Raw genomic sequence first — 14,118 nt, 5'->3', positions numbered from 1 at the left:
GTATTTAATCTGCATAATCTATCTCTAAAAGTTCTATCACTCTTATATGTTGGTCTGATATTACTCATGGGTGTCCTTTCCAGAGGAGCAAACTGAAGACAGGTGCTTTTGTTCCCTTTTCTGTACTCTGGCCAGAAAGCATTGTGTACAGCAATCTATGGTAACCTAATGATGTAAAAGATCAAGTCAGTGCAACTGAGATGGTATCTCAGGCATCTGTAGCTGGATTTTATCTCTGGGGAAAAAAAAATTAACAACAGCTTGGCACTGAGTTAGTTTTCTAATTAAATCTTGATGTAGCCCTTTGCTTTTAAGATACCAATTGTTGCCCAAGGAAGCAGAGAGCGGTCAGGATAATCAGTGACAAATGCACATGTGGATTCGCCTCCTGGAGGCATTGCATTCTGAGACCAAGTTGCTAGTATGATGTGGGAAACACCGGCTTTTACGATACCCCTGCAATGCGTTTGTGTAGAGGAGTTTTAACTAAAAGAGGGTAGATTTAGACTAGATATAAGGAAGAAATTTTTTACAGTGAGGGTGGTGAAACACTGGAGCAGGTTGCCCAGAGAGGTGGTAGATGCCCCATCCCTGGAAACATTCAAGGTCAGGTTGGACAAGGCTCTGAGCAACCTGATCTGGTTGAAGATGTCCCTGCTCATTGCGGCAGGTTGGAATAAATGGCCTTTAAATGTCCTTTCTAACCCAAACTATTCTATGAGTTTATGATTCTAGTTTTCCGTGACACTTCACCTGCCTCTGGTGTAGGATGCTAAGAGATGATACTTTTTATTGAGATAATCAGAAGGTCTTTACGAAAGATGTTTTGTCATTGGCTTCACTATGGTTTGGAAGGCTAAGCCTCCAGGCCATCAACAATGGTATCAAAAATGCTCTCCCAGGTTTTGTTCTGTTTCTGATTTTATTAACCCAGCCTGCTGTGCTGTAGACCAGTAGCATTTGTGAGTTACTACACAGCAAACGTTGCATGAATTTTGTACTCCTTCACCCATGTATTGAAATTCCAAAAGCATGGGGCCGTATTTAACAGGGTCCATATACATAACTGAAAATGTTCAGAAGTTCTTTCTCGGCCTTTCTGTAGATGGGTGACAACTGTGAGCATGGCTTCAACAAAGAGAGTTATAATTTAACTCTTGTCTGGAAGCACGCAAATTGTGGCAAATGTCACTGAAAGTCGTGTAGTCCTTGCATCTCACTCAAGGCAGAAGCATTTCTGGCAGATACTTGTCTCATCTATTCTCTGGCATGTCCAGAGATGACAATTCCGTATACGTCCAGGCAGTCCTGTACTTCATTTCTGGCTGCTCAGGGTATCCTTATCGTATGATACTAACCACTTTAGATTGCGTGAAACTCTGTGCTTGGGCTTTATCAAGAATATTTCTCTGTTGCTGGAGGTAACAGGAAAGTGTGGTGCTGGCTACTGCAAGAAGAGCTAGGACTACTGTTGTTTTAAATCCTAGTCTTTAAATATGGTGCAAACATCTGTAAGTGAAATGAAGTTTTGAGTGCTGCAGGGGGAATCTCACAGATTGGGTTTCTGTAGCTAGGGTCAGAGATGGAGCCCTATCTTGCCATCTAAGCGCACAGTTAATACAAAAAGTGAAATATGGCAATAATTCTCTGTCTAAGAAGGCACTTTTCCAGGTTTTTCTTATTTTATAACCATAAAAATCCACATTCTCATTAAATTAATTCCTTGAAATACTTCACCACTTCTCAATAGATCATTGGTCACATCAACGTGTCACACGGGCATAACAATAACATACGTGCAGGGAGAGAAATTATGTAAACCCTTAAAATTTAAGTTACAGGCTTGGGTTTGTAGCTCTAAGGCTGGAATTCCAGATTCTGCAATTAACAGTGGGATCAAGATCAAGTGTGAATGCATCAAACTGTCCTTTTCACTCTTCTGCCCTCCCTTTTGAGACCTTTTTTTATGAACAGGCAGGATCACTGTCATGAAGGATGAACCAGTAGTCTAGTTTCAGTCTTGGGAGCACAAAATAAAAATCAGCTGAAGGGATAAATGTGGAATAGATCGCATCAATATCTGCAAGACTAAACAAACCCTCCCCATAATGAATGGCTAAATGTTTCTTAATAGAAGTTTTAATCAAGGTCCAGATTTATAACAGTAGTTCATAGAGCTTTTAATGACAGCTCTTTGTCCCTCAGATTGGGGGTTATAGGTAGCAGTACCTTGTTCTTGGCAAGAATGTGCTTTAAGGTGTAGTCAGAGGAACGCCTAAGTGGGCTGGATGTGGAAGGAACGTCAGCTCCCAAGATTGCTTTAAGAAGAAAGTCATCAGTTTCAGGGCTCTTTGAAGAAATGCCAAGTCTTGCACATTTGGAATTACCAAATGCATTCATGAGACACTTCCAATTGCAGTTTTGTTATGTCAGTGGTAAAATAATGGCAGTCTCCATAGACCTGAAGTCCTGGATGAGTAGCAGCTTCATTTTCCCCTGGTCACATTGTGTCACGTATGGTAAAGAGCACTTCTAAAAGCAGATTTGTTACTTTCGTCCCTTGCTTTAAGGCCACCAAAGAGCACAGGCGGGACTCTGCTCCAATTCCACATGTTTTTTTGCTTCAGAATACCGTGTGTTTCACTGATCTCCCTCCGTCTGTCCCGTGATGACTGGCAGGTGGCTGCCACTGCTGTTGTGTTCTGCTACTGTGTCAGAGCATCTGATGCCTACATGACTGCACCGTAAGTATTCCTCAGTCTCCATTGCCTCCCCCTGCTCCAGAACAAGTCGTCATTATTTGGAGGACACAGGACAGTCAGGAGCCTGCCCTCTCCTTGACCTTTCAGATAACTGACTATTCAGGCAAATATTGCAAATATGTTTTTCTGGAGAGAGCGAAACATTCTCACTGGAATATTGCTGTCCCACACCATAACCACCTACTAGAGGGGGCTGAAAAGTGGCATGCCAGTGATTATCAGGAATGGTCTCTGTCTCAGTGCCCTCTGCTTCAGACAGACCGGCATTGTCATACCAGAAAGCATATCTTGCCTAGGTTTGGTTATTTCCACTGGCACTATTTTGCCACAGCACATTTTCTCTAGAGATCTGCTGCCCGTCTTTGCTGTTTACGTGGAGGAAGCAAATGTCGGGCCTGCTTTTTTCATTAAAGAAATAACTGTGCATGAGGGAAGGCAAGGGTGAAAGTGTGCCCTCTAGGATCTGGAAGAAACCAAGCTGAAAAACCTTAATGGTATTTGTTTTGAAACAGTTTCTGCAATGGATAACAGCTGCTCTTCCAAAGGAAACAATGAGAGAAACTGCAGTGTTATTCAGTGTCCAATGACTGAAACACCCATCACAGGCCTCAGGCTCCACTGTGTTCTTCTAGAGACCAATGCTCCCCAAAGCACAGAAATTATGAGCACAGGGTTATTTTGGAGCTCCATGCTAAAACACAGCCTCAGTGATTTTTTTTTTTTTACTTTTCTTCTAGCATGCATGAAAAGCCTTGCTCCTGTGTCAAGTCCCCACTGCCAAAATACTAGCTTGAGAGAATTTTCAAATTTTAATTATAAGCCACATGAACTTTATATATGTATATTGACATTTGCAACCCCATCGCTCTAATATAGCTCATAAGTAATGAGCTGTAAAATACCATTTTAATGCAAAAATACATACATCTAGATTCTACTCTTGTGCAGACAATGTTCCAAAATAATTCAGAACGAATTATTTTTGCAGTGAAAATAATTTGGCAATTTTAAAAAAATGCACTAAAGGTCTTACTCAGAAATTTATCTAGCAACATGAAGAACGAGTGTTACTACCAGGAGTTCCATAAGATGATTAATTGTATAAGGTTAATATCTTTATGGGTAATTAGTAAAGCTGGAAGCAAGTTTTGAAAGGCCTTTTTCAATCTCTTGATAGTTGGACGAAACATTTCAATTGAAAATAAATGTACAAGATTTTCACAGTAAACTGGCAGGTTTTGTGAGGAAAATTATTTTGTTGTGGCAGAGAGGAATGTGTGTGAAAACTGTGTGAGAAATGTTTTCTTTTTGTAGAATGGCGAGCAACGATTGTTCAGTGCCCCTGTGAACGTTTCAGAGTTGTGGGGCTGAATGAGACTCAGGTGAACGTCTTTGGAAGGGTTCTGCCAGTAAATAAATTGCAAAACACAAAAGGTTTCCAAAAGAGTTTAATAAATAATGAGGTTCTTTCTGTACTGTATAAACTATAAATATACCATGCAGTCCTTTATAACTTAAAATAATTTACAGACTGAGGTAGGGGGGTAGGAGGATGTTGTTGTGGGGTTTGGATCCATCTCAGGGTCTCCCTGACTTCCTGCTGAGCACACACACGCAGGCTGTGTCAATTCGAATGAATCGCCAGGCTGCTTGCTTGCCCTCCATCGTCAGCGCTTTGACAAAGGTGTGTGTCGTGGTGCAGTAAGAGTTCCAGTGCTTCGCATCGATCCCTCGGCACCCACTGGAGACTGGCTTAGGGTCCCTGCACTTGGTCTCAAAAAAGTACTGCTTAAAAACGTTGTTGTTAATGTTGACCTCTCCCAACACTGTCACCTCTTTGCCTTTAATGTCAGTGGCTGTGGTTTTGTCCCCAACCCACATGCTGACGCTGTCACACACTGAGAACTCTCCCCGGTGTAATACGGGATGCGCGGTCCTCTTGGTCCTGGCAGTCCTGTTGAGAGAACCTGTGCTGCTGAGAAATCCCATATTCTGTCCTTGCCCTGACACTGGGGGGGGCTGTGTGCTGAACAGCACCCGCGGAGATCGGAAACGCCTCTTCTTAAAAAATTTTGGGTCCACGGTGATATTTAGAGCTTCTCTTCTACCTATCGTCCAAGTAGAGTGGCCGTGGGATGTCTGTGGAGCTGCCTGGGGAATGTGGTGTCTGTTACTCCGGTGGGTATTGAGCGGGGAGTGTTCTGCAGGATACTCCAGTGGAGCATTGTCCTCTGACTTTGGAGCTGCCTGTGTGCCGATCAAAAAAGCTATAATCAGAGTGTAGTACAGCATGGGCATTACGCTATGCACCTAGAACAAAAGAAAAATGTAATGTTACTGTAAGCCGTGCTGGCACAAACGGATGCCGTTGCTGACGATAAATTTGTAAGATACCCAGGATCCTACAGATTTCATCAGGTATTCATCTGGGTGCCAGATGTTGTTCTTCCGGAAGAGCTCATTCAGACAGCATAAATGTTCTTAATAAAGCGAGAACATTAGAAAATAATAGCTAGATTATTATTAATTCCTCTGGTATTTGTTATTAGAACACTGTTTATGAAGCACTTGTTTGGTGTTATTAATGTGGAGAACATATGGCAACAGCATGTTCCCAGGAGGAAAATCTCTAGTGATTTTTGCAGCAACCTTTTTGGCCAGGGCTGGTCTCTTGGCTGCAAATACTCTGCAGAGTAGTGAGAGCAGAAGCAGTCCCTTGGCTAAAATAGCTGTCCATTCAGTTAATTTGTCTGCAGAGGTGTTCTTGGGGCTAGGGTGGGGACCACCAAGCCGGGACTTGTGGAAGGGGGGGAGCCCCAGTGAATCGTGCCATTATCACACACTCAAAGCCACGCTTACCTGCCATGTGGACAGCCCCCACCCCTCTGGCTGGCTCAGCAGCCTCCAGCAGCCTCCATCTATCCCATCTGCCCTTTTGGGATGCACCACATCATTGCTGATTTTGGGCAGATAAAGCCCAGGCTCCTTCCCAGCAGAGCTGAGGCATCACGTCACGAGGGCAGATGGGATTTTTCCATGTTCAAGCTGCCTATTAGGACAAATATGGGTATTACATAGCAGCACCGTGCGTGACTGGCTACTTCTGGGTTGGCATCTTAGGTATAGCATAGCTAAAACTGTTGTGGCCGTAGTACTGGGAACTATGCACAGGGAAACACCTTGCTTTTTTCAGAGTGCCATGAGCAAGAAGCTCCACAAATGTCACTGCATAGCAGATCCAGTGCCAGTGCTAGTCTTCCTTTGATCTGGAGAATATGCACATCTGTTTGGGGGTGCAAAAGTGTAAGACAAATGTCTAAAACTTCACTAAGAACAATTTTATGCTAGAAGACCAGCAGTAGTAATACCTTGTTAGGTAACTGCCATGTGTTGACTATTTCAGCCACATGTTGGGTTAACAAATCAGCAGCAGGCATCCTGGGAATAAGAGACATTCAAAAATGACCTGAAATTGCAGTTAAGGGCAGACATTGTATTTCCTCTGTGAAGGCTTAATAAGCAGAGACAGGGTATAAACAGAAAAAAACTACCAAGCGAGGCTCCTCCCCTGTCTCTTTGCCGTGTTTTGCCTGACATGTCTCAGCTGGCCCTGAATTACACTGTGTCCGGCCAGCAGGCAGGCAGCCGCACATAGACTGGACAAACAGGGTTTTGTAAAAAGGGAATCAGGCTCTGCAGTTCCACTGTGATTTCCCAGCATGTCTTAATGTTTTTTCTGGGTGTGGGTCAATTACTGTTGAAGTTCCCCCTCTCTCTTTCTGTTCAGCTTTCTCAGACTAGAATCCCAAGCAGCACTAAAGCGCTCAACCGGGGCTTTAGCTTTGCTAGAGCACAATCTTGTAGAAAATGCAGAACCCTGAGATGTCCCATAGGATCTTGTGTGGATAGTCTTATCTTGGACAAGAGCTGAAATGAAATAAACAGCGGTGTTTGTGCAGGGCTGGGCAAGCATTTAAGAAATCAGCAGGAGATGTGAAGTGAAGGTAGTGACTGAAGAGGGTGAAGATGCTACAGTCCCTGCATCAAGGGGAGAAAAGAAGAGAAAGGCCAAAAGCCACATTAGCAGTTGTCTGTGCAGTTGGGCTGGAAGAATGGGGGACAAAATGATGATGAGGAGAGTCCAATCTCTCCCACAGAGAAAATCCTTACTGTTCCACAGCTACTTTAATTTCCTTAAAACAAGGCTGAGGATTGCTGCTTTCCCACATGCTGCTCGTGCTTGAGCAGTCATCATCATCTGTATAAGGAAATAGAGCTGGGTGTAGCTCAATAGCTTGGCTATGCACGATTCAAAGAGTAACCCCTTGTTCTACAACCAAATTAAAATCAGATGGTTCATTACATCTCTAAAGAGTTAGCTTTCCCGACAGAAATGTTAATGGAAAAGGTTTGCAGAACAAAATCCAGGCACAATTTAGACATGCCAATAGCAGCCTCAACCTATTGTGTTTATACATAAACCCTTTTTTTATTATTTCCTTCTATAGGAAAGAGACGTTGCAATGTCAGCAAAGAGCTGTTTCTGGTTTTGTGCTGTACAAGATTCACTGCTCTAAAATGCAGCTACATTTATCTCCCTTCTCTGAGTTTCTCATGTTGCATATGCTAAGATTATTGCTTTAAGGCCATTAACACAAAATCAGAAAGATCTCACCTGCTTGCCTTTTTCTTTTTAAACTTGCCTTGTATTTTCTCTCCTTGTGGTAAAGCATTCTGTGGGGAGTGTGGCCCAAACACAGACAAAATGTATTTGGGATACCTGGTAGTTTTCCTGAAGATTCAAAATTGAATCTTTTAATCAATTATTAAATTAGTGGAGAATAGAAACTGACAGATTCAAAAAGGGGCTGGACTTGATGACAACGCTGGCAAAAAAAATTAACATTTAAAGAATAGGTATGTCTCAGACTGTGAGGATTGTGGACTTTTTTGCTGACGCGTACAGATATTTTACAGGCTATTTTAGGGGGTTATTTCTAAACTTTGTCACATACTTAGTTACTAGACCCTTTCATGGTGCTTTCTAGAAGCGTTCACCGTGCGTGCCAAGTGCAGCCAACTGAACTTCCAGGGAGATGCACAGCTGCCGATTGTAGTGCTGGTAGTACACGGGTCTCTGTTTGTAACATGAGCCACAAAGGTTGTCCCAGGCATTTCAATGCCAAAAATACAAAAACTGTACTAAACCAGAGGATGTTTAATGAGAACTGTGACTTTTAAGTGGACCATTTCTCATTATCAGTAAACATTCCCCACAAAAGATACAATGTCTGGAGACAGAATAAAAGACGACAGAATAAGTGGAAACTCCCTAAAATGCCAGAAAATAGCTAGCTAGCAAGCGGGTATCAGTGAAGCAACTTGTTCAACAAGTCAAAGAACTAAGCTTTTCCAAAGATAAGAGTATGAAATGCAAACTGCCCTCATCTTCATTCTTTAGAAGACAAACCAATGTTTTTTTAAGTTCAAGATGACAACTCTCTTCCCCACTTGTATGTTGGTCAAGTGTCATTTAAACACTTCTTCTGGTATAGCTGTTCAGGCTGCTGGGTGATACTGCTAATAGATGGTTTCAGTCTGCTCTGAGAAGAGCGTGTGTGTTGTGCTTACCTCCGAGTATACTGCACAAAAATCTGCTCCCCCAGCAAGGTCTTTATTTCATCCAGACGCTGAGCTGGAGTTGGCTGCAGCATGCCATCGGGCCACTTTGACTGCGTAGCTGAGCCTGGGAGTTGCTTTTTCTGTGTGCCACTAGAAGTAGAAGTATGTTTCAATAATTAGCCAGCAAATAAGTGTTTTCAGCACCATTCCCCACTTGATAGCAGGAGTACAAGGACAAATCCACTTGCTTGGCGCTCTAAACTGTGCCCTTTTCACTGTTACAGCGTAGAGGTTGTCTAAAGTGCAGTTCTCGACTTTCAAGAGCAGCACATTTGTAAGACAGAGCTACCTTTCTTCAGCACCTTTACCAGACTGTGGCTGACAATGCTCCTGATCCCTCTTGGGTACCTTCCAGGCTCACCAAAAACAGGAGCGATGCAGCACAGGGAAGCAATACCTGCCGATGTCACTATCTGAGCTCAGTTTGCACAGTACCGATAGACACATGAGGGCTCAGACCCCCCATCATCTTTGTCTGGGAAGCAAGTCTGGTTATGGGTAAAGGCGCTGCAAGTTGTGTGCCAGCAAATGCAGCCAATATAAAACTTAGTGGCTACTCTGCTTGGTTGTCTAGATTGGTCTAAACAGCACTATCACCAGCCCCGTGTCCTTTTTTTGGCACAGTACTTCAAAATGGTGCACTCCTATTGTCAATATTCAAACACTCAAAACCAGAGATGTTTGTAGCACCTGCAGGACATGAACCTATCGGTGCCCTGTCCACAGATCTGCTACGCACGCATCTTAGTTATGCAGTTCGTGCCCCATGCTTTCTCTTCTTATGATGCCCCAAATGCTGGAAGTCCTTTAGGGACCCTGAAGGAGGGTTGCCAACGTGTGTACTACCATACGTTCCCAACAGCCAGTTTGCTTCTCCTTTGGGTTTTTGTCAACACATACGGTAACATTGTCGGTGATTGTAATATTCCACATGAAATACCAGCTACATACAGGATAGTTCTAGCCTCCCCCATCACTGTTTGAGCTAAGCATGAAGAAATGCAGTTGCAAAGATGGCTGGGCTGTTTTGTAGTAGTGTCACATTTAGTGGAAGTGAGTGGAGGAAAAAAAAGGTGTGCAGCTCCGCAGACTGGAGTCATGAAACACCTCACAGGTTGTCCAGCGACAGTGAGTGGACTCTGCTGATTGTTTGGAATGCGAGTTCCACTTGAGCAATTTCATAAAAGGCTGCTGAGGGCCTGTTTTGGTGAAGAGATGATGCCTGAGATCCTTCATTCACACATGGAAAAAGAAAAAAAGAAAAAAAAAAAATTCTAAGACTCTTAAACTGCCGGAGCAAAAAGACATTGTGTGCTAAAAGCTAGCAAATTGATCAGCCTCAGCGCTGGATGTCTGCAATTTTAGGAGAAAAAGAGAAAATCAGTATGCTGTACCAAATGAAACTCGGAGACAAGCTTGGGATGACATTTTAGGGGGTGAACCAAGTGTGTCCTTATGTGATGGAATCTCTTAATCGAGACCTTTGGCAAACTAACACTGGTGAGGTGAAAAGACCTCATGAGTTACCGAAAGAATGAGTCACCCTCTTTCTGTTCTAGGCAGGCGTCCTCTTCTCCCTAGTATTCAGGCAGGAATCAGGTGAGGGCCAGAGACATACCTGGGTCTCCCTGGCTTAGGAGAGAATCTGAAGACCTTTCACAGGACAAAGGCCTTAAACTTTGGGGTTTTTTTGGTATGTGATTCAGAGTGGGTCCAAATGAGCTATTTGGCTGGGATACTCTTTTCATTGAGGCAACATAAACTGTAGACCCGCTCCCAGATTGAGGAGAAAGTGGCCAGACGATAAGGGTAGCTGCTGACGCCTAGTGAAGAAGAGGAAAGCAATGGGCTGAAAGCAACAGCTACAACAGCAGGGAAATCTCGTGGTTAATTCAGTAGATAATCAGGAGAATCACAGATTGCCATTTATTGGCAGAGAATTATCTGATCATGGCTGATATTTAAGAAGAACTGGAGATACAAAACTTGCAGACACATGAAGGCACATACTTAAATGCTTGTCCTCTGGCTACTGTAAAGGCAGAAATAACTCCAGTCTTAATTACTACACTATGAATGGTCATACAGACCCCAAATCAAAGGAAAGCATTATTTTCTTCACCAATTAAATCCAGCATGCTAACACCTTCTCAGCAGAGTACGTTTCTGATTGTAAATTCATGAGTGCCATTGAAAATGATGGAAATAGTATTTTATTAATCTTAAATATTTAGATGGCTTATCTGTTCCATTTAAGAAGGTGAATAAAGGTTGTATAAGTGTTGTTGCTGTACTGCAAAAGATCCTGCTGGATTCGGTGTGGAGATCCAGGTGCATTTGCTAAGGAGAACGTGCTGCTAACGCCAAAGTGTGAATTGGATTCATTTTACACCTGCACAATTTCTGTCCACAGTAGAGCTGGCTGCCAGTAACCGTAGCCACTGGGTTTGGCTCTTACCAAGATCCAAATACAAGCTACTTAGTTTTTAAAAATCTAACTGAAATCTTCCAAGCCCGTTTTCAAGCAGTGCAGGGCACAGGAGTCAATGTTACGTGCTCATGGTATCGCGCTGGACAACACTTCTGCAATGATTTGGCCACTCTTTGGATTTGCTGCTGTCTGTAGATCATGGCTCATGTTCCACTCTACCTGTGTGGTCGAAGTATTTCGGAGTTAAGCTAGTTACAGTGATATGAATGTGCCAGAAAGGTCAAACAAAGTTCTAAAATCCAAAGTTTCATGCTGCCAGACTGAGTATGCTATATTTTTGCAAGAATGTACTAGTAAAGTAATAACCCTTTCAGGGGACTCTTGACAGTTTAGTAACAGTAACGATAGAGCTATAATATGCTGGCCACTGCCAAAAATAATCCAACAACTTTTCTGGCTGTTCTGCCACCCTAAGAAAACACTGCTTCAGTTCCAACTGGCTGGTGTTTAACCACAAAAGAGTTTATTTTCAGCAGGGCTTTTTTTTTTTAAGTTCTTTTACTGTCTTCTTCCCGGATTCCCAGTTGTGGTGGAATCCAGTAAATGATGCAGTGTTATTCAAATGATGCTGAAGACAGCATCTATATACTATTTCTCTCTACCTACCATTCTCAGAGATTAATAAAATATCCTACTGAAGTAAGTATTTCTTCAGAATTTACATGCATTCAGGATTACAGACCTGGAGGGTAAAAAACCTCACTTCATTCTTATTTCTTAGTCTCAGCACATATAGTAGGAGTAGTGGCACATTATAAATATATAAAATGCTATTTGCACATGAATGATTCATAAGGGTTTACAGTAAAACAAATACAGTATTTACCAGCTGATCTAAGGGCTGTCTGAAAGAGGCAATAATTGAAATATAGAGGATCAGTCTCCCTATTTCTTTGCTTATTTGGCAGTCACACAATAAAGACACCACCAGTAAAAGCTGAACAGTTTAAAAGCAGTGTTACAAGGGGCTTAATCTAAGAGAGAAGAAATGGATCACATCAAAAAGCAAGTGGTTCTCTGTCCTGAAAAACTCTTTGCTTGCAGGCACCTGTAAGCAAAACAAGTGCCAAACAAAACAAGTATCTATAGGGAATTCCCATTTTTTTAAACAGTTATCCCACAGGTTCTGAGGAAGAATGGACGAAAAGGGTATGCAGCCTGGAAACTTATTTAGAGCTGAAAATTTTGTAGATTTACTAAATTAATTGCTTCCGATTAGAATAGCAGTGCTTAAAATTGTTGCGAAATCTCTGTATAGATCTCTGTTCCACGTAAAACCCCCAAACTTGTACCTCTGGTTCCAGTGCAGATCACTTCCAATTCAGACTGCAGTACCTGGACAGTTTGCAACTGGGTTATAAAGCATGCAAAGAGAGTTTTGGAATTCCAAGAGCAATTTATGGATTTGACACTTCTCTGTGAAAATTGTCATTGAATTCTGGCAGCTCTGGTTTTGCTAGAATACAGAAATATAGCTCTTTTAAACCTGGAAGCATTGATAAAGTATCATTACGGTGGGGAGAAAAAATGTTGTACGATGTTGAAGTAGTTCCATCTCCTGACTACCACTTGTATAACTGGAAATACAGCATGGAAGATTGGACTCCAGGACATCACCTACTCTTTCTCCCCAGGACACTGAACAGCGCAGCTTCTCACTTCAAGAATGTTAATGTTTTATTTTAAACTTTCTGAAGGGGAGAAAATAGAAGCTTGATTTAGCACAACTCCAGCAGACCAGTAGTGGTGGTATTTAACCAACCTAAACTCCTCCCTCAGGTATTCAGCTCTGTCAGAACAAATCAGAAATACTTTTGCACATCTGTCACAATCCTAGTGTTTTAAATAGCTTTTCTGGGGCGTGTATTTTAAATAGAAGTGACTGCACTTAACCAACCCAGGAGGTTCCCTTCCAGTTATGTGTTCTTCTAAAATCAGCTGTTTTCACAGAATAATATTATATATACTTGATGGTAACTGGCAAAACATCAACACCGTGGTTTGCTACGTTTCAGGGGTATTTTTACATTTGTGTTTAAAGTGGGTTGATTTTGCTCTTTCATTGACTCGGTAGGAACGGCTGGGGGAGACAGATGAAAACCTGCGACTTGAAATTTACTTGCAAACCATATAATTACATTTCAGAAAGTTCATGGTCTTCTAATGTTTGTTATGTCTGGTTACATCTGACCATGATGTCATACACAACGGACAGCTTTCCAGTAGGGAAATTTGCTCTGGGGCTTATAAGAACTTCCCAGTATCCATCAGTCCCAGGGCATTCAGGTCGCTCTGAGAAGAATCATCCTTGACGTTCGGAACAATTTTCTTTTTTCCCATACCTATAGAACGAAGAGAAACAGCTGCTTTCTTCTTTGTTGCCGATGCAGTGCAGTTAAGATATATTTAAGCCTAAAGGAACATGAATTCTAGTAATTCCGTTTCCAGCAGGAATTGTAGTCTCACTGTACTGCCTTGTTTCAACTAGAAAGAGTACTCAGAAACGGGTCGTCCAGGTGTTTTTGCAGGATCAACAATAATGCTGTTCTTCTATACAGCATGGTACCTCTAGAGCAATCGTTGTGAGGTGAAGCAAAATGTTTTTGTCATGACCAAGAACAACAGAAGTTTTAGCCACAAGCGTATATCAAGCTTCCCTGCTAGGCCAGCTGACAGCCAGCCGCACTTTAATAGTGATAACCTCTAAGGTTTAGTTCACGAATATTGCACTAATACAATGAAGGACTCCTACTATCAAATCACAGTTTTCTCCTTTAGGGCGAATCCCTGCCTTACAGTGTCCCTTGCAGTTCTACAGAGATGATTTATCCCTTCCTAGTGTTGGTACCTTGGCTGAGTCCCCTAAATGCTGTAAGTTAAAAAAAGGGATTCAGTCATTAATAGTGGGACTGCACTATGGCAGAATTTAATACACATTCTCTTGAGACAAATGGGAGTGATCATTTTCACTCACAACTCACTTCTAAACAGGTAAAACTTTTACATTTTTTTTAAGTTGCACATGATTTAGATCCAGCCAGTAAACTTTACAGGTTAAGAAAATGTGTTTTTTTACAGAATGATGACTTATTTTCCACTCAGAAGAGTTTTCTACAGTGAACTCTAAGGGCTGAGGACGTGCATTCAGTGCTGAAAACTTTTCAGTTTTCAGCCCAATTCATT

At 42.2% G+C, this 14,118-nt stretch overlaps 2 protein-coding genes across 14 annotated transcripts in view; one reads left to right on the top strand and one right to left on the bottom strand.

The window, feature by feature from the left end:
• Positions 1–14,118, top strand: part of LOC148055247 (uncharacterized) — a 145,240-nt gene that overhangs the window by 60,919 nt on the left and 70,203 nt on the right. For 10 of the 12 annotated variants that reach the window (XM_087761648.1, XM_087761649.1, XM_087761645.1 and 7 more), the window contains one exon: positions 2,628–2,744. The exons of the other annotated variants lie outside the window; for them this stretch is intronic. In XM_087761648.1, coding sequence (XP_087617774.1) covers positions 2,628–2,744 — 117 coding nt within the window. The remainder of the gene's footprint in view (positions 1–2,627; positions 2,745–14,118) is intronic. 12 annotated transcript variants of the gene reach the window in all.
• The window catches only part of NGF (nerve growth factor), a 35,270-nt gene continuing 25,405 nt past the window's right edge, over positions 4,254–14,118 (bottom strand). The window contains exons 2-3 of one of the 2 annotated variants that reach the window (XM_087761635.1): positions 8,394–8,534; positions 4,254–5,072 (exon numbers count right to left, since the gene is read on the bottom strand). In XM_087761635.1, coding sequence (XP_087617761.1) covers positions 4,341–5,060 — 720 coding nt within the window. In that variant the 5' untranslated portion in view covers positions 5,061–5,072; positions 8,394–8,534 and the 3' untranslated portion in view covers positions 4,254–4,340. The remainder of the gene's footprint in view (positions 5,073–8,393; positions 8,535–14,118) is intronic. The other variant, XM_087761636.1, reaches the window with a different exon arrangement.

Source organism: Nipponia nippon, unplaced genomic scaffold (genome assembly GCF_047370975.1).
Source record: "Nipponia nippon isolate SJK-2023a ecotype South Korea unplaced genomic scaffold, ASM4737097v1 scaffold_25, whole genome shotgun sequence".
NCBI classification, from domain to species: domain Eukaryota; kingdom Metazoa; phylum Chordata; class Aves; order Pelecaniformes; family Threskiornithidae; genus Nipponia; species Nipponia nippon.
The sequence above is the reverse complement of the archived record's forward strand: the minus strand, read 5'-3'. Positions and strand labels throughout refer to the sequence as shown.